General features: G+C 43.6%; 1 protein-coding gene across 2 annotated transcripts in view; it reads left to right on the plus strand.

The window, feature by feature from the left end:
• Window positions 1-638: 638 nt before the first annotated feature.
• ttpa (tocopherol (alpha) transfer protein) overlaps window positions 639-20,443 on the plus strand; it is a 95,820-nt gene continuing 76,015 nt past the window's right edge. For both annotated transcript variants that reach the window (XM_070875536.1, XM_070875542.1), the window contains exon 1: window positions 639-865. In XM_070875536.1, the coding sequence (XP_070731637.1) occupies window positions 650-865 (216 nt within the window). In that variant the 5' untranslated portion in view covers window positions 639-649. The remainder of the gene's footprint in view (window positions 866-20,443) is intronic.

The raw sequence follows: 20,443 nt of genomic DNA on the forward strand, positions 1-20,443 counted from the left end.
TGGGTGACTGAGTGAGATGAATGGAGAGTTGTCCTTGAAAGCAGCTTCCTCACCCATGCCTACTTCTGCCATGTCCCTCTTTAAATGTGACTCTCCATCTATGTCACACAGCCTCTGCTCCTCAGCTATAGGCGTGGCAACAAAATGGGAAGCAATGTTTACTGCTATTGGCAACACATTTACATATTTCATTGATCAATGCACGTCATGCTGTGATATTAACATATTAACATTCCAATTGACAGTGTGTGGAAACTCCAGAGATAGCAGAAAAAGCAGCAATGATCGTTGGTAGTCTGCAGCTGCAGACTCTCTCCAATTGACATTTATGCAGAGACGCTGGGGCTACGGGGTTTTAGCCTTGATGTCGAGAAAAGAAAATTGGCAAATAAAATAATCTGGTTGTAGTTTTGCTCTTGCAACATCTTGTAATCTAGCCCACCCCCAGTTATACTTACCGTGTAGTAAAATATCAAAACAGAGTAAACCAAAGTACAATATGGGATTGGGTGCCGCTTTGGTCCCGCCCACGATAAATACAGGCGTAACTTTCGGTGCTTTTGTGATGAAAGTATCATCACTAGATAACGCCGAGTGGATCGCGCGGCTTCAGAGCGCCTGCTGCCAACTGCGACCATTGGACGAGAACATGTCGACAGAGTGTAAACCGAAGGAAAGGAACCCAGGGCACAGCAGCGAGGATCTGGCGGGGGACGAGCTTTACTCCGACTCCATGCTCCGCTCCATTTCTGAGCTCCGGCTCCGAGCGCTCAAGCAGAGCCTGCACTGGCCGCTGGGCTTGCAGAATGAGTTCCTGCTCAAGTTTCTGAGAGCCCGCGACTTCCACATCGAGCTGGCGCTGAAGGTGAGGCGACAGAAACGGACAAACTACAGAGGGAGAGAAGCTGGCAATAACATGTTGGAGGGAGAGAAAGGGGGTGAGGGCCAAGGTAAGGGTAAGGGTGAGGGGGTTGTAGGGTGGGAGGTGCACGTCTCGCAATCTGATCTTTCCGTGGCTCCTGGGTTCTTTGGACCAGGGCAGCGATGATCTTTCCAGTTCTTGGCACCTGCCTCGGGTGCCGCAGGCTCTAGCTGAGGATAACTTTCAGGACCTTTAAATAACTTAAATCTGGAGTTAAACTGCTCGTGGGTAAAGGTTTGGAGAAATGTTGACGGTGAAACTGTCAGCGTTCACCACCATTGACCCTCTGAAACTGACTGTAACTTCAGGATTTGGCACAAGCGCAGATAAACCTGGAAACCCAGAAGTTGCAGTCAGTCATTTCCTGCTTCGCCACAGGTTGACTGCGAAACTCCCCAGAGCCGACAAACAATTCAAATCACTTGAACTGGCGAAAACTTCCTCTATTCGGCTGGGAAATTGCTATTAAACCCCCACCAGAAAGTTAAACCTTGTTGTAACTGGGATTTTAATGGCAAATTGTCTGCTGAACAACTGTTCTGGCCCTGAAAAACGAATGTTATAAAAATTAAAGAACATAAGAATTAGGAGCAGGAGTAGGCCATTCGGCCCCTCGAGCCTGCTTCCCCTTCAATAAGATCATGGCTGATCTTCTACCTCAACTCCAGTTTCCTGCACTGCTCCGGTATAACTTGCTTCCCTTAATATTCAAAAATCTATCGATCTCTGTCATGAATATACTCAAAGACTAAACCTCCACAGCCCTCTGGGGTATAGAATTCCAGAGATTTACCATGCTCTAAGTGAACATATGAACAAAAGAAATAGGAACAGGAGTAGGCTATTCAACCCCTCGAGCCTGCTCTGCCATTTAATAAGACCATGGCTGATCTGATCATGGACTCAGCTCCACTTCCCTGCCCATTCCCCATAACCCTTTATTCCCTTATTGCTCAAAAATCTGTCCACCTCTGCCTTAAATATATTCAATGACCCAGCCTCCACAGCTCTCTGGGGCAGAGAATTCCATAGATTTACAACCCTCTGAGAGAAGAAATTCCTCCTCATCTCAGTTTTAAATGGGTAGCCCCTTGTTCTGAGACTATGTCCCCTAATTTTAGTTTCCCCTATGAGTATCCTCTCTGCATCCACTTTGTCGAGCCCCCTCATTATCTCATATGTTTCGATAAGATCACCTCTCATTCTTCTGAACTCCAATGAGTAGAGGCCCAACCTACTCAACCTATCTTCATAAGTCAACCCCCTCATCTCCGGAATCGACCTACTGAACCTTCTCTGAACAGTCTCCAATGCAAGTGTATCCTTCTTTAAATACGGAGACCAAAACTGTACGCAGTACTCTTGATGTGGCCTCACCAATACCCAGTACAATTGTAGCAGGACTTCTCTGTTTTTATACTCTATCCCCGTTGCAATAAAGGCCAACATTACATTTGCCTTCCTGATTACTTGCTGTACCTGCATAATAACTTTTTGTGTTTCATGCACAAAGACCCCCTGGGTTCCTCTGAACTGCAGCACTTTGCAATTTTTCTCCATTTAAATTATAAAGTGGATAACCTCACACTTTCCCACATTATACTCCATCTGCCAAATCTTTGCCCATTCATTTAGCCTGTTTATATCTCTCTGCAGATTTTGTGTCCTCCTCACAATTTGCTCTCCCACTCACCTTTGTATCATCAGCAAACTTGGCTACATTACACACAGTCCCTTCATCCAAATCATTAATATAGATTGTAAATAGTTGAGACCCCTGCACCGATCCCTGCGGCACCTCACTAGTTAATGTTTGCAACCGGAAAATGACCCATTTATCCTGTCTTTGTTTTCTGTTAGTTAGCCAATCCCCTATCCATGCTAATATATTATCCCAACCATGTGAACTTTTATCTTGTGCAGTAACCTTTTATGTGGCATCTTATCAAATGCCTCCTGGAAATCCAAATACACCATATCCACTGGTTCCCCCTTATCCACCCTGCTCGTTACATCCTCAAAGAACTCCAGCAAATTTGCCAAACATGATTTCCCTTTCCAGTGAAGAAGTTTCTCCTCAGCTCTGTCCTAAATGGCCGACTCCTTATTCTGAGACTGTGAACCCTGGTTCTAGACTCCCCAGCCAGAGGAAACATCCTTCCTGCATCCACCCTGTTTTAGTCCTGTAAGAATTTTGTATGTTTCAATGTGATCACCTCTCATTCTGCTAAACGTGAGAGAATATAGAACTAGTCTGCTCAATTTCTCTTCATAGGACAATCCCCCCCATCCCAGGCATCAGTCTGGTGAACCTTTGTTGCACTCCCTCTATGGCAAGTATATCCTTCCTTAGGTAAGGAGACCAAAACTGTACTCAATACTCCAGGTGCGGTCTCACCAGGGCCCTATATAATTGCAATAAGATGTATTTACTCTTATTGTCAAATCCTCTTGTAATAAAGATCAACATACCATTTGCTTTCTTAATTGCTTGCTGTACCTGCATGTTAACTTTCAATGATTCCTGTACAAGGACACCCAGGTCCCTCTGAACATCAACATTTCTCAATCTCTCACCATTTAAAAAATCGCTGCTTTTCTATTTTTCCTACCAAAGTGGATAACTTCACATTTATAGAATCATAGAAACTTACAGCATGTAAGGAGGCAATTTCGGCCCATCGTGTCTGTGCTGGCCGACCAAGAGCTATCCAGCCTAATCCCACTTTCCAGCTCTTGGTCCGTAGCCCTGTAGGTTACGGCACTTTAAGTGCACATCCAAGTATTTTTTAAATGTGATGAGGCTTTCTGTCTCTACCACCCTTTCAGGCAGTGACTTCCAGTCCTCTACCATCCTCTGGGTAAAGAAACTTCCCCTCATATCTCCTCTATACCTCCCCGCAATTGCTTTAAATCTATGCCCCCTAGTTGTTGACCCCTCTGCCAAAGGAAACTAGTCCTTCCTATCCACTCTATCCAGGCCTCTCATAATTTTATACACCTCAATCAGGTCTACACTCAACCTCCTCTGTGCCAAAGAAAACAGACCCAGCCTATCCAATCTTTCCTCCAGTCCAGGCAACATGTTTGTAAATCTCCTCTGCATCCTTTCCTGTGCAATCACATTTTTCCTGTAATGTGGTGACCAGAACTGCACACAGTATTCCAGCTGTGGCCTAACCAGTGTTTTATACAATTCAAGCATAATGTCCTAGCTCTTGTATTCCATGCCTTGACTGTGTGGCAGCTTTTTGATTGCCTTCTGAAAATCCAAATACACCACATCCACTGGTTCCCCTTTATCTATTTTACTAGTTACAACATCAAAAAACTCTTAACAGATTTGTCTCTGCCCAATCCTATTATTATTAATAATATTAATTATTAATTAATTATTAATAATAGATGGTAGCATTTTACCTATAACTGGTGTCAGGCTGACAGGTCTGTAGTTCCCTATTTTCTCTCTCCCTCCTTTCTTAAACAGCGGGGTTACATTAGCTACCTTCCAATCTCCGGGAACCTTTCTAGAATCTATGGAATATTGGAAGATGACAACCAATGCATCCACTATCTCGATAGCCACCTCTTAAAAAAACCCTAGGATGTAGGCCATCAGATTATGGGGATTTATTGGCTTTTAGTCCCATTAATTACTCCAGTACTATTTTTTACTAATACCAATTTCTTTCAGTTCTTCATTCTCTTGGTTCTCCACTATTTCCGGGAGATTTTTTTGTGCTTTCTTCCATGAAGACAGACACAAAGTACTTGTTTAATTTCTCTGCCATTTCCTTATTCCCCATTATAATTTCTCTTATCTCAGCCTATAAGTGACCCATATTTACTTTCGCTAATCTTTTCCTTTTTACAGACCCATAGAAGCTTTTACAGTCTGTTTTTATGTCTCTCCCTAGTTTACTCTCGTATTCTATTTTCCCTTTCTTTATCAATTGTCTGGTCCTCCTTTGCTGAATTCTAAAATCTTCCCAATCCTCATGCTTACTACTCTGTTTGGCAACATTATAAGCTTCTTTGATCTAATACCATCTTTAACTTCTCTTGTTAGCCACGGTTGGACCACTTTTCCTGTGGGGTTTTCCTGTCTTAAAGGAATGTATGTTTGTTATAAATTATGTCTTAACTCTTTAAATGTGAGCCATTGCTTGTCTACTGTCATACCTTTTAAAGTAGTTTCCCAATCTACCTTAGCCAACTCGCCCCTCACACCTGCATAGTTTCCTTTGTTTAGATTTAAGACCCTAGTTCCGGATTTAACTAAATTACTTTCAAACTCAATATAAAATTCTATCATATTATGGTCACTCTTCCCTAAAGACCTCTTTACTGCAAGGTTATTAATTAACTCTTTCTCATTGCACAATATTAGATCTAAAATAGCCTGTTCCCTAGATGGTTCCTCAAGATACTGATCTGGAAAACCATCTTGTATGCATTCCATGAATTCATCCTCTATACTATTACTGCATATTTGGTTTGCCCACTCTATATATGTAGATTAAAGTCCCCCATGATTACTGTATTACCCTTATTACAGGCATCTCTAATTTCCTAATTTGTACTGTGGATTTATATTTGTGGAATGTCAAATATTTCCATTAATATGATTAAAAATTACATGGTTTTTTTTTAAATATATATTTAAAAAGTTTTTTAAAAGATATTTCAACTTCTACCTTAGTCAGCAGCGAGTGGTGTTTCGCCGCTGACTGCAAATTCCTGGCCAATAAGTTTCTATCTTCCTGTAATTGCCTCTCTGCTTGTCTCTCACTTTCTCAATTAATATACTTTCAGTATAATGGGACAAAATTTACTGCAGCCCAGGACCGTTCCTTAGCACTTACCCGTTTAATTTCTGTGAAACATTGCAGTACAAATTGCTGTAAGTGGGAGATTGAAATGGCACAGCCCCCTCTACAGTGCATCTGGGACCTGTGAACATGTCAAGCATCAGTATATCTGATTAACCAATCCGAGTGAAGGATTGAAGATTGAACACAATTAAAAGCTGAAGGGTTGAGACTCTATCTTTTATAAAAATTAATTTTCAGTGCCAGAGAGGCTGTTCAGCAGTAATTAAGACTTTCCATGCCATTAACAAGGCGACTTAGACTGGAATGGACAAGCCCTAACTTGTAGCTGTACTTATTAGGGATAACTTAATGGCAGTAGAAAAAAGTGACACTGCTATCAGCAAGACAAAATAGAATCCATATGGATAAAGATAAAAGATAATAAAGGATCAAGCACACTAATAGTAGTCTACAGACCACCGAATAGTGGAAGGGAGATGGAGGAAGAAATATGCAGACAAATTAGGGAAATTAGTAAAGAAACATAGAATAATAATCATGGGGGATTTCAACTACCATGATATTAATTGAACAGAAGAGGTAGATAAAGAGGATAAGGGAATGGAATTCCAACAATGTGTACAGGACTCCTTTCTGACCCAATATGTAAAAAGCCCAACAAGGGAGGATTCGCTATTGGATCTAGTAATGGGGAATGAAATAGAGCAGATAAGAGAAGTAAAAGTAAGGGGTCATCTAGGCAATAGTGATATCATATAATACTTTTTAAGATGATAATTGAGAAAGACATCAGTACAACGAAAACCAGGATAATAGATTGGAGAAAAGCTGATTTTGAGGGGCTGAGAGTAGAACTTGAGAAAATAAAATGGGGAAACAATATTGGCAAAAATCGATGTTGAACAGCAATGGAAAACATTTAAAACAGTGTTCACCAGAGTGCAGGAATAATATATTCCATTAAAAGTAAAGAACAAACTAAACACCAATGAGACTTCATGGATGAACAAAGCCATAAGGGAACAATTGAGGGTAAGGAAAGAGGCATACCTTAAGTACATAGACAGCAGGGGAGTGCATGATAAGGGAGAATATGAAAAGATTAGGAGAGAAATCAAAAAACAATTTGGAATGCAAAGAGAAACTATGAAATTAAATTATCAAGGAACATAAAACAAAATAGTAAAATATTTTACAGGCACATCAATAAAAAAAAGGAAGGTTGGGATGGGACTAGGGCCATTAAGAGGTAGATAGGATAATTCCACAGGTAACGATAGCGAGATGGCAGATATATTAAATAATTATTTTGCCTCAGTATGTACCAGGGAGATAGAACAGGTGGACATGACATTGGATGATGAGATTAGTAATGAGATAAATACATTTAAAATTTAAAGAAGGGATATATTAAATAAACTAATCAAATTCAAAGAGGATAAAATCCCAGGTCCAGATGGATTGCATCCACGCATTTTAAAAGAATCTAGGGAAGCGATAGCAGAGGCATTACTACCCATATTTAATCATTAGAAAAAGGTGTAGTGCCATAGGACTGGCAGATAGGTAATGTAATATATTTAAGATGGGGGATAGAACATGTCCAGGGAATTACACACCAGTCAGCTTAACATCGGTGGTAGACAAAATAATGGAATCCCTACTAAAGGGGAAAAGAGAAAAACAACTAGAATCCAAAAATATAATAACAAATAGTCAGCATGGATTTCAAAAGGGAAAGTCTTGCTTGACCAACCTCATTTAATTTTTTGAAGAGTTAACAAAGAGAGTAGACAATGGTAATGAAGTAGATGTAATTTATCTAGATTTTCAAAAGGCCTTCGATAAGATACCCCATAATAGACTGATGAACATGGTCAGAGAATGCGGAGTTAGGGGACTAGGAGCAGAATGGATAGCTAGCTGGCTTCAAGACAGAAAGCAGAGAGTAGGGGTAAAAGGTAACTATTCACAGTTGCAGAAGGTGGGTAGTGGTGTTCCGCAAGGATCGGTGCTGAGACCACTGTTGTTCACAATTTATGTTCACAATTTAGACTTTGGAATCAAAAACACAATTTCTAAATTTGCGAATGACACCAAATTGGGGGCAATAGTCAATACTGAGGAGGACTGCAGCAAATTACAGGAGGACATTAATAAACTCACAGAATTGACATATAACTGGCAAATGAAGGGCTAGGTCTCTTTTCTCTTTAAAAAAAGGGGTGACCTAATAGAAGTCTTTAAAATGATGAAAGGGTCTTGATAGAGTGGATACAGAGAGAATGTTTCCACTTGTGGGGAAGAGCATAACTAGAGGCCATCAATGTAAGATAGATGCCAAGAAATCCAATAGGGAATTCAGAAGAAACTTCTTCACCTAAAAAATGGTGAGAATGTGGAACTCACTACGACAGGGAGTGGTTGAAACGAATAGTATAGATGCATTTAAGGGGAGGCTAGACAAGCATATGAGAGAGAAGGGAATATAGGGTTATGCTGATAGATTTAGATGACGAAAGATGGGAGGAGGCTTGAATGAAGCATAAACGACGGCATGGACTGGTTGAGCCGAATTGTCTGTTTCAGTGCTGTATTTCCTATGTAATCCTATGTAACTTTTTGTGGTGAGATTAATTCATATCTACTATGCAAGTACAGTATCTTTACACTGTTCAATGCATTTGAATGAGGAGCCAGACAGCAGGATGCAGTTTTTGGGAAGCTAACAGCGGAGCAGCGCATCTCACACTGCAACTTTTGGATTTTCATGTTTAACCGTGCATCTGCCATTGCCTGTTGTTGCTATACAATTTGATCATAAATAATAGTGAGCGCTGTTAGCCTCACCATTATTTTGACAGTAAATTCTGGCCCAATGTATTTCTTCATACCCTTCATAATGAATCTTTCTTATTTTCATTTTGATAATTTTAAGCACATTGAAATGCTAGAGTCCATCATTAAGGAAGTAGTAGCAAAACATTTGGAAAATCATAATGCAGTCAAGCAGAATCAGCATGGTTTTATGAAGGGGAAATCATTTTTGACAAATTTGCTTGAGTTGTTTGAGAATGTAACGATCATGGTGGATAAAGGGGAACCAGTAGATGTTGTGTATTTGGATTTTCAGAAAGCATTCGATACGATGCCACATAAAAGATTACTGCACAAGATAAGAGCCCACGGGGTTTTGGTAATATATTAGCATGGATAGAGGATTGGCTAACTAACAGAAAACAGAGAGTCGGGATAAATGAGTCCTTTTCAGGTTGGCAAACTTTAACTAGTGGGGTGCCACAGGGATCAGTGCTCGGGCCTCAACTAATGACTTGCATGAAGGGACCGAGTGTAAAGTAGCCAAATTTGCTGATGATACAAAGATAGGTGGGAAAGCAAGTTATGTGGAAGCCGCAAAGAATCTACGAAGAGACATAGATAGGCTAAGTGAGTGGGCAAAAATTTGGCAGATGGAGTATAATGTGGGAAAATGTGAGGTTATCCACTTTGGTAGGAAAAATAAAAAAGCAATTTATTATTTAAATAGGGAGAGATTAGAAAATGTGGTGGTACAGATGGATCTGGGGGTCCTTCTACATGAAACACAAAAAGTTAGTATGAAGGTACAGCAAGTAATTAGGAAGGCAAATGGAATGTTGGCCTTTATTGCAAGGTGGATGGAGTATAAAAGTAGGGAAGTCTTGCTGCAACTGAAGAGGGTGCTGGTAAGACCACACCTGGAGTACTGTGTACAATTTTTGTCTCCTTATTTAAGGAAGGATATACTTTACCTGGAGGCAGTTCAGAGAAGGTTCACGAGGTTGATTCCTGAGATGAAAGGGTTGTCATATGAAGAAAGGTTGAGCAGACTGGGCCTATACTCATTGGAGTTTAGAAGACTGAGAGGTGATCTTATTGAAATGTCTTGGGGCCGAGAATTGTGGACATACTGCCTCATACTGCCGACATACCACCCAAAATCGCGAAATTGATAAAAAAATACCTACATACCGCCTGGCGGGAAATTCATCAGCAACATACCGCCAGTGGTGTGCATACCGTCTGCCCACACGGAGCACCCTACAGACTGCCCAAATGTCCAACATTGCCAGCATACCAGCGACATACCACCGGAGCTGCACATCGTCTGAAAAAAGGTGGGTTTCTGCCGATGGTATGTCGGCTGGGGTTTTAACAGCCAGCATAGGGCTAGGTAGTGAAGGATGTCTGACTCCCCAAATCACTTTACAGGAGAATAGGGACAAACATCACCCAAAATTCAGGGAGTTAAAAGCAACCATTAGAGAAGCCAAGAGATCTTTGGTAAAAAAGATGGTGCATAATTATTGTAATAATAGCAAAATATTTTCCAACGTTCAAGAGTCAGAAGACACAGGGTTAGAACCTCCACTTTTTTTGCCTGCTTAACATCCACTTAACGCCAATTTTACCGCTGAAATGACATATAACTCCCATATATCACCCATTTTGGTACAAAATGGAAACTGACGGGCAATTTCCCTGTGTGCTTAACGTCGAAAGAAAATATTACCGCCCGCCCACTTTTTTGGGGCGGAATCAGCAGGATGGGTGAATTCAACGAGCATAATATCGTCCAGCGTTACTTTCCGCACGGATTAACGCCGAGATTCAATATTTAACGCCCGGCGACTGTTTTTTGTCGTAAAGAGCATATTTACCCAAACTAGCGGCCATGGAGGTCGGCCACCATCAATTTCACCACCTCGCACACATATCGCCCACAATATCGCCCAAACTAGCAGCCATGGAGGTCGCCCACCATCAATTTCACCACCTCGCACACATATCGCCCACAATATCGCTCGCTCAAAAAACCGCCCACAAAAAATGGAACTAACCGGGACGAATCACAGCGTTATGGACACCATGTTGTAGATCACATGTCGCGTCCTTTAAAAGGCTGCTGTGCTTCAACCTTGGCAGAGTTTGGATGTACTCTGCAGGTCGTTGGAGTTGATGTGAACATCTCTTTAAAAAAAAATCTTGACCACACTGTGACCAATTGGAATTGAAGAGGTGTGTTTGTCGGGACATTCTTTGTTTGTGTGCAATCGGTGGAAAGCAGAGAACTACTGCAATGGGGCCTGTCCTTTCTCACCCTCTCTTGGTGACCAATTACATGTAGCAGACTCAAGATCGCCAAAGGAACGCTGCACTGCATTATGTGCTCAATGAACAAAGTGACAGACAGATGAGGAGGACCAGATGTTACACCTCCCGCAAGTACAAGGAGAAGCATTCTTACCTCAACTTGCCTGACACCACCTACCTTCGGAGACTGCGCTTCCACAAAGAGGTTATCACTGAGGTATGCCAGCTCATAAGGGGAGATCTGCAGCCTACCAGTATCATCAGAATTGCACTGTCCGTCGAGGTCAAAGTCACTGTGGCACTATCGTTCTATGCTCGAGTTCTTTTTAGGCCACAGCTGGAGACATTTGCGGACTGTCTCAGCATGCCAGACATCACTGCATTAGACAGGTCACTGAAACCCTGTACGCATGCAGGAGGAACTTGATCAGCTTCCCTATGACCAGGGAGGCACGGAGTGAGAGGGCTCTAGGTTTTACCAGTAATGCAAACTTCCCCAAGGTGCAGGGAGCAATAGACTTTACACACATCGCGATGCGGGCACCATTTCAGAATGCAGAGATTTTCAGGTACTGCAAGGGATTCCACTCCCTGCATGTCCAGCTGGTTGTTGACCACCAGCAAATTATACTGGCTATGAATGCTCAATTTCCGGGGAGCATCCATGATGCTCACATCCTGTGTGAGAGCACTGTATCTGACTTGTTTACCGATGAGCCACAAGGTCAATGCTGGATGCTTGGGGACAAAGGATATGGTCTCGCCACCTGGCTGATGACCCCACTATGTGACACCCACACCGAAGCCGAGAGACGATAACAACGAGAGCCACAATGTGCTGCAAGGATTTGTTAAATAAAAAACATTTAAACCGAACATTAGTCTGAAATCATCAGTATTTCTATAGAAACCCCCCCCACCCCCCGCTTTTCCTCCCTACCTCGACCCCTTCCACTTACGCTCTTGACTGCAAGCTGCCTGGTCGAGGAGGTCCTCGGGCGATGCTTCATTGGGGGGGGGGGGGGTATTACGGCCGAAGCGCTGCTTGGACAGATAGGGGAGAGGATGGTCCCGAGGTGGGAGTATGCTCCAAGCCATAAGCAAGATGTTGCTGCTGGCTCTCGTGTGTTTGGCAATGGGGGTGCGTCACCTTGGGGTGCAGTGCGGCACTCTGGGACCATTCCAGGCTACCAGCTCCAGGACCGCCTCCATCCCTTCCATTTTATATGTTAATTGTTGGACAAAAACTCAGTGCCAACTACGTTCTTGGTGCTTTGTGGGCTTTTTGCTGCTGGTGAATCTCTGTTCCTCCCACAACAGCCAAACAAGCACATACCACAGCCACACATGCTTTCAGTGCCTCTGAGCTCCCTCTCTCTCTGTCTCCTCTTCTGCGCATGTCATGGTGACCCTTGACCTCCTGAATTGCGGGAATCTAGCGTTGCCTTGCCATTGCTAAGGACGGCCACACTTTACGGCAGAAGGTCAGAAAAATGTAACACTACTGCCCATTTGATATCGCTCGCGGTAACACCCATTTTCAAAAATGTAAACTAGGTGTTTTGAGAATGGGTGAGAAGCCGGCGATCTGAAAACCATTTTTTAATGCCCACAGTGGAAATTTTGGGCGATAAGCTCAAAAGTGGAGGTTCTAGCCCATAGTTACATAGAACTACATAGATTTACATAGAGTCTGCAGCACAGGAACAGGCCATTCGGCCCAGCTGGTCAATGCTGGTGTTTCTGCTCCACATGGACTCCTCCCAGTGCTCTTAAGTAAATCCTTCTCTTCCTTTCTCACTCATGTGCTTATCTGGCTTCTCCTTAAATGCATCAGTGCTATTCGCCTCAACTATTCCTTGTGGCAGAGCGTTCCACATACTTCTTCTCTTTGGGGGGAAAAAAAGTTTCTCCTGAATTCCCTATTTGATTTATTTGTGACTATCTTATATTTATGACCTGTAGTTTTGGACTCCCCCCCCTCCCCCCCCAAGTGGAATTTTTTTTTCCATATCCACCTTATAAAATCTTTTCTTAATCTTAAAGACCTTGAATAGGTCAAATATCGGCCTTCTCTTTATTCTAGAGAATAGAGCCCACCCTGTTCAACCTTTCCTGATAAGTATATCCTCTCAGTTCTGCGATCATCCTTGCAAATCCCTTTTCCACCTTCTCCAGTGCCTCTATATCCTTTTTATAATATGGTGATCAGAACGGTGCACAGTATGTCAACTGTGCTCCACCTAAGGTCCTATACAAGTCGGTGATTGGAGAATGTGCAGGTACAGTAGGAGCGGCGAGGTCTGAGCGAAGGAGCGGTGACAGATAGCAGAGTGATGTGATTGGGGCCAAGGAGAGGCGTGAGTTTGGGGCCCAGAAGAGGCGTTGACCCAGGGGAAGCACGGGCCAGTCCACACTGCGATATGTGTGTGCACTAGGTCCGTGCAGCAGAGCTGGTCTCCAGTCGTCTTGGTTAATCCTTGCCATTGGACCAAGACCTAGCTCTGTCAAGTTCGTGTGCAAGGGTCAAGGATGTCTCGGAGCGGGTGCAGGATATTTTGAAGGGGGAGGGTAAACAGCCAGTTGTCGTGGTGCATATAGGTACCAACGATATAGGTAAAAAATGGGATGAGGTCCTACAAGACGAATTTAGGGAGCTAGGAGCTAAATTAAAAAGTAGAACCTCAAAAGTAGTAATCTCGGGATTGCTACCAGTGCCATGTGCTAGTCAGAGTAGGAATCGCAGGATAGCTCAGATGAATATGTAGCTTGAGGAATGGTGCAGAAGGGAGAGATTCAAATTCCTGGGACATTGGAACTGGTACAAACCGGACGGTCTGCACCTGGGCAGGACTGAAACCAATGTCCGAGGGGGAGTGTTTGCTAGTGCTGTTGGGGAGGGGTTAAACGAATATGGCAGGGCGATGGGAAACTATGCAGGGAGACAGAGGAAAGTAGAATGGAGGCAGAAGCAAAAGATAGAAAGAAGAAAAGTAAAAATGGAGGGCAGAGAAACCCAAGGCAAAAAGCAAAAAGGCCACATCACAGCAAAATTCTAAAGGGGCAAAGTGTGTTAAAAAGACAAGCCTGAAGGCTCTGTGCCTCAATGCGAGGAGGATTCGGAATAAGGTGGACGAATTAACTGTGCAGATTGCAGTTAGCGGATATGATGTAATTGGCATCACGGAGACATGGCTCCAAGGTGACCAAGGCTGGGAACTCAACACTCAGGAAGGATAGACAGAAAAGAAAAAGAGGTGGGATGGCGTTGCTGGTTAAAGAGGAAATTAATGCAACAGTAAGGAAGGACATTAGCTTGGATGATGTGGAATCGGTATGGGTGGAACTACGGAATACCAAAGGGCAGAAAATGCTAGTGGGAGTTCTGTACAGACCACCAAGCAGTAGTATTGAGGATGGGAACAGCATCAAACAAGAAATTAAGGATGCGTACAATAAAGGTACAGCAGTTATCATGGGTGACTTTAATCTACATATTGACTGGGCTAACCAAACTGGTAGCAATGCGGTGGAGGAGGATTTCCTGGACTGTATTAGGGATGGATTTCTAGACCAATATGTCGAGGAACCAACTCGAGGCCTAGCCATCCTAGACTGGGTATTGTGTAATGAGAAAGAACTAATTAAGAATCTTGTTGTGCGAGGCCCCTTGGGGGAGAGTGACCATAATATGGTAGAATTCATTATTAAGATGGAGAGTGACACAGTTAATTCAGAGACTCGGGTCCTGAACTTGGGGAAAAGTAACTTCGATGGTATGAGACGTGACTTGACTAGAATAGACTGGCGAGGGATACTTGAAGGGCTGATGGTGGATAGGCAATGACAAACATTTAAAGAGCACATGGATGAACTTCAACAATTGAACATCCCTGTCTGGAGTAAAAATAAAATGGGGAAGGTGGCTCAACTGTGGCTAACAAGGGAAATTAAGGATAGTGTTAAATCCAAGGAAGAGGCATATAAATTGATCAAAAAAGCAGCAAACCTGAGGACTGGGAGAGTTTTGTAATACAGCAGAGGAGGACAAAGGGTTTCATTAGGAGGGGGGAAATAGAGTATGAGAGGAAGCTTGCTGGGAACATAAAAACTGATTGCAAAAGCTTCTATAGATATGTGAAGAGAAAAAGATGAGTGAAAACAAACGTAGGTCCCTTGCAGTCAGATTCAGGTGAATTTATAATGGGGAACAAAGAAATGGCAGACCAGTTAAACAAATACTTTGGTTCTGTTTTCACGAAGGAAGACACAAATAACCTTCCGGAAATATTAGGGGACCGAGGGTCTAATGAAAAGGAGGAACTGAAGGATATCCTTATAAAGCATGAAATTGTGTTAGGGAAATTTATGGGATTGAAGGCTGATAAATCCCTGGGGCCTGATAGTCTGCATCCCAGAGTACTTAAGGAAGTGGCCCTAGAAATAGTGGATGCATTGGTGATCATTTTCCAACAGTCTGCTGAGTCTGGATCAGTTCCTATGGACTGGAGGGTAGCTAATGTAAAACCACTGTTTAAAAAAGGAGCGAGAGAGAAAACGGATAATTATAGACCGGTTAGCATGACATCAGTAGTGGGGAAAATGTTGGAATCAATTATTAAAGATGAAATAGCAGCGCATTTGGAAAGCAGTGACAGGATCGGTCCAATTAAGCATGGATTTATGAAAGGGAAATCATGCTTGACAAATCTTCTGAGTTTTTTGAGGATGTAACTAGTAGAGTGGACAAGGGAGAACCAGTTGATGTGGTGTATTTGGACTTTCAAAAGGCTTTTGACAAGGTCCCACACAAGAGATTGGTGTGCAAAATCAAAGCACATGGTATTGGGGGTAATGTACTGACGTGGATAGAGAACTGGTTGGCAGATAGGAAGCAGAGAGTCGGGATAAATGGGTCCTTTTCAGAATGGCAGGCAGTGACTAGTGGAGTACCGCAGGGGTCAGTGCTGGGACCCCAGCTCTTTACAATATACATTAATGATTTAGATGAAGAAATTGAGTGTAATATCTCCAAGTTTGCAGACGACACTAAGCTGGGTGGCGGTGTGAGCTGTGAGGAGGACGCTAAAAGGCTGCAGGGTGACTTGGACAGGTTAGGTGAGTGGGCAAATGCATGGCAGATGCAGTATAATGTGGATAAATGTGACGTTATCCACTTTGGGGGCAAAAACACGAAGGCGGAATATTATCTGAATGGCGGCAGATTAGGAAAGTGGGAGGTGCAACGAGACCTGGGTGTCATGGTTCATCAGTCATTGAAAGCTGGCATGCAGGTACAGCAGGCGGTGAAGAAGACAAATGATATGTTGGCCTTCATAGCTAGGGGATTTGAGTATCGTAGCAGGGAGGTCTTACTGCAGTTGTACAGGGCCTTGGTGAGGTCTCACCGGGAATATCGTTTTCAGTTTTGGTCTCCTAATCTGAGGAAGGTCTTTCTTGCTATTGAGGGAGTGCAGCGAAGGTTCACCAGACTGATTCCCGGGATGGCGGAACTGACATATGAGGAGAGACTGGATCAACTGGGCCTTTATACTCTGGAGTTTAGAAGGATGAAAGGGGATCTCGTAGAAACTTACAAGATTCTGACGGGACTGGACAGGTTAGATGCGGGACGAATGTTCCCGATGATGAGGAAGTCCAGAAGCAGGGGACACAGTCTTAGGATAAGGGGTAGGCCATTTAGGACTGAGATGAAGAGAAACTTCTTCACTCAGAGAGTTGTTAACCTGTGGAATTCCCTACCGCAGAGAGTTGTTGATGCCAGTTCATTGGATATATTCAAGAGGGAGTTAGATATGGTCCTTGCGGCTAAATGGATCAAGGGGTATGGAGGTAAAGCAGGAAAGAGGTACTGAGGGAATGATCAGCCATGATCTTATTGAATGGTGGTGCAGGCTCGAATGGCCGAATGGCCTACTCCTGCACCTATTTTCTATGTTTCTGTGTGTGGTGGCTGGTGTGCAATGGCCACCACACATTAAAAAAATCTATGCACAGGCATCTTCCACTCTTCAACATGTAGTTTGGGACCTGGAATATTCAGTCCTTCATTGAAACACCTGTGAACTAATCTCTTTTTGGCAAGGAAGGAAGTCATCCTCGATACAAGGGACCTCCTAAGAAGATGTCGGCGGTATGTAAACTCACTGTTCCTCCCCCTCCAGTGATCTATTCCTCCCCCTCAGCGATCTGGTCCTCCCCTCGCCCCCCCCCCCCCCAGAAAGATCTAATCCCCCCCCCCAGAAAGATCTAACCCCCCCCCCCCAGAAAGATCTAATCCCCCCCCAGAAAGATCTAATCCCCCCAGAAAGATCTAATCACCTATCCCCCCAGAAAGATCTAATCCCCCCACAGAGAGATTTAACCCCAACCCCCGAGATCTATTCCGCCCCCTCTCCCGAAAAATGTGTAAATAAATAAATAAATAGATAACAATATAAGTATTATAAATAAATCAAAAACACTGCACAAAGCAATTAAAAATCTAAACATATCTGGAGACACTTGCCTGCGATCCGACGTCGGCAGGCTATGTCCTCCGGACTGCTCTTCTCCGGGCGAGGGTTGCGGGGGGACATAGGTCGATGAAAGAGCACGCGTGCGCAGGACTCAGGACTCAAAGAGTCCCAAGTCCCAGACAACTTACCCTGCACTGCCCGGGCAGACCGTGCATCGCACTCCACTGATGCACAACTCAGGACCGCCCGGACCAATGTAGCCAGCAATCAACTCTAGCAGTACCAGGCGATGAAGATTGACCGCCCACTGCGTGACCGCCGAGAATTGGGCAGTCCACCAAAGCCGGGCCCCTAAGATTCTGAAGGGGTTTGACAGGGTAGATGCAGACAGGATGTTTCCCCTCACGGGGGAATTTAGAACTAGGGGGCATAGTTTCGGAATAAGGGGTCACCCATTTAAAACGGAAATGAGGAAGAATTTCTTCTCTGAGGGTCATGAATCTTTGGAATTCTCTACCGCAGAGAGCGGAGGAGGCTGGTTCATTGAATGTATTTAAGGTGAAGATGGACAGATTTTTGAATGATAAGGGAGCCAAGGGTTATGAGGAGTGGGCAGGGAAGCGGAGTTGAGGCCAGGATCAAATCCACCATGATCTTATTGAATGGTGGAGCAGGCTCGAGGGGCAAAATGGCCTACTCCTGCTCCATAACATATTTCTTATGTTCTTATGTAAGTAGCATGGTGCTTTGGTGCAGTTTTATTTACATATTGTAATTTTGCCTCGAAAAAAGTTCTCAATATATGTTTCAAATTGCAGTGAAAACAATTTTATGTAAAAATGTACTAAAAAGTACATAAATGCTTGAAATATAAAAGTGTTATTTTGTACTAAAATACTTAAATAAAAGTAATTATTTAAACTCAGAGTAATAAAAGTCCCCGTAAAAATGAAGGTGAAGCTGTGTGATTGTTCTCTATATGATGGGAATATATAGTGAAGCACTGGTAACTATTGGTGCAGTTAGCTCCCCTCAGGGGCTCTAACTATGCGGCGAGCAGGTTCCAATCATTTTTACAGTCGATAGAGCCGAAGAGACCCAGCAAAGGTAAGTTTGAAATGATTTCTGTGGGGCATGTAGGAGCAGGACTGCTACTCTGGGCTCCACAAAAATAATCTGGGTCATAGTTGCCCTGGGACCCCTCCTCCATGATCGCAACCCCTCCCCCAACCCCCCTAAATTTGTTTTACCATGCTCTGCTGGTTGCAGCAGCCTCATGATGGTGAGCCTAAAACCATCCTTAATTGATGCACTTAAGGGAAATCTAGATAAACACATGAGGGAGAAAAGAATAGAAGTAGATGTTGATGAGGTTAGATTAAGAAAGGTGGGAGAAGCCTTGTGTGGAGCATAAACACTGGCATGAACCCGTTGGGCTGAATGGCCTGTTTTTGTGCTGTTTACACTATCTAACGATGTAGTGATTAAGGGCCCAAGTTTGCACATGATTTGCGCCTGATTTTTAGGAGCAACTGGTGGAGAACGGACTATCTTAGAAATCGCAATTTTCCACATTTTTTTTTCTGCAGTTCTAGTCAGGTAGAACAGTTCTACTTTGGAACAGAATTTTTTCTTCAAAAGGGGGCGTGTCCAGCCACTGACGCCTGATTTCAAAGTTTCCACAGTGAAAACGTACTCCAAACTAAGTTAGAATGAAGCAAGTGAAGATTTTTGTAGAACTGAAAAAACCTGTTCTACACATTAAAAAATCAGGCGCAGGTTACAAATTAGGCGTCCAGAACGAGGTGGGGGGGGGGAGAAAGGGAAGTCATTAAATTCTACAATAAATCCTTATTTATACTTCTACAAATATTATACAAATAAATCCAACCTGAATAAACATTTATAAGCAAAGAAAAGATTAAATAAACCATCTTCCTACCTGTGTGAAAGTGCTTCAGGCACGGAGAATGCTGCAGGCGTTCGTTCCCGCGGAGGGGAGGGGGGAGAAGGGAACAGCCGTTTCGTTCCCGCGGAGGGGAGGGGGGGGGGAATTGAACAGCCCGTTCTTCCCGCGGCGGGGGGGGGGGAGGAGACAGTGAGAAAGCTGCAAGTGCTGACGTGCTGATGGCAATGTGCTTTTATTAAAAAATGTTCAAAAATTAAACAGCTACAAAGAACTACAAAAATGGCCAAGTGCCAATGTTTTTTTCACACTGAGCATGCGCGAACGCTCCAACGCGCACGCGCAGCGTTGCCGGCAGGAAAAAAACTAATTTAAATAGTACCCGCCCCCTCCCACTTACAAAGTCGGCGTGAGTGTAGGCTCCGCCCCCCCCTGGGCGCCGCGCCAGGCAGACAAGGAGCTGCAGAACGCTCCAGAATTGCGAGGTTTTTTTTAGGCGCCGTTTTAGGCGTGAAAAACGGGCGTCCAGCTCGGAGGGGCGCCCATTTTTTATCGTGTGGAAACTTGGGCCCATAATCTGGCGAGCTGCATCTGGCTCCACCTGGCGCCCTGATTAAAATGAGGCCTGGCCTTCAAAATAGCAGCCGACTCTTTACCAAGGGTACGAGCTACCAGCTAGGGCGATCTGCCTGTCAGGTGGCCAAAAGTCAACATCGACCTGGTTTATTTTTCTGAGAACGGGGCTGACTGGTCACATTTAGTTGTAAACCCCATGTCTTGAGGGTGGGGGAAGGGCAGCTGGTACAATTTAATTCTGAATTGCGAACGAGATTGAAGTGTCCTTAGGAGCATGCAGATTTGTTCTATTTTCCTATCTGGGGAAGGGGTTAGAGCAGACTTTCAGTTTAATTGATAGCAGATCCAGGGATGTTATTTCTTGCATTGTCTAGTGCTGGGTCGGTTCGAACGGTAGGCACGTTGATCAGAGTGAGAAGGTTTCCTGTTGTCAGCTCTGATGTTCTCCAATGCTTCACTGTCGGTTTTTACATCAGCATTTTTTATTTTGGATTCTACTTGCTAAATAGATAGTAAATAAGAATATTCAGTACAGGAGGCTACACTTACCTGATCATTCCAATCATGCACTTTTTCTGTTGCGAGCGGGAAA

This window comes from Pristiophorus japonicus, chromosome 1 (genome assembly GCF_044704955.1).
Source record: "Pristiophorus japonicus isolate sPriJap1 chromosome 1, sPriJap1.hap1, whole genome shotgun sequence".
NCBI lineage: Eukaryota > Metazoa > Chordata > Chondrichthyes > Pristiophoridae > Pristiophorus > Pristiophorus japonicus.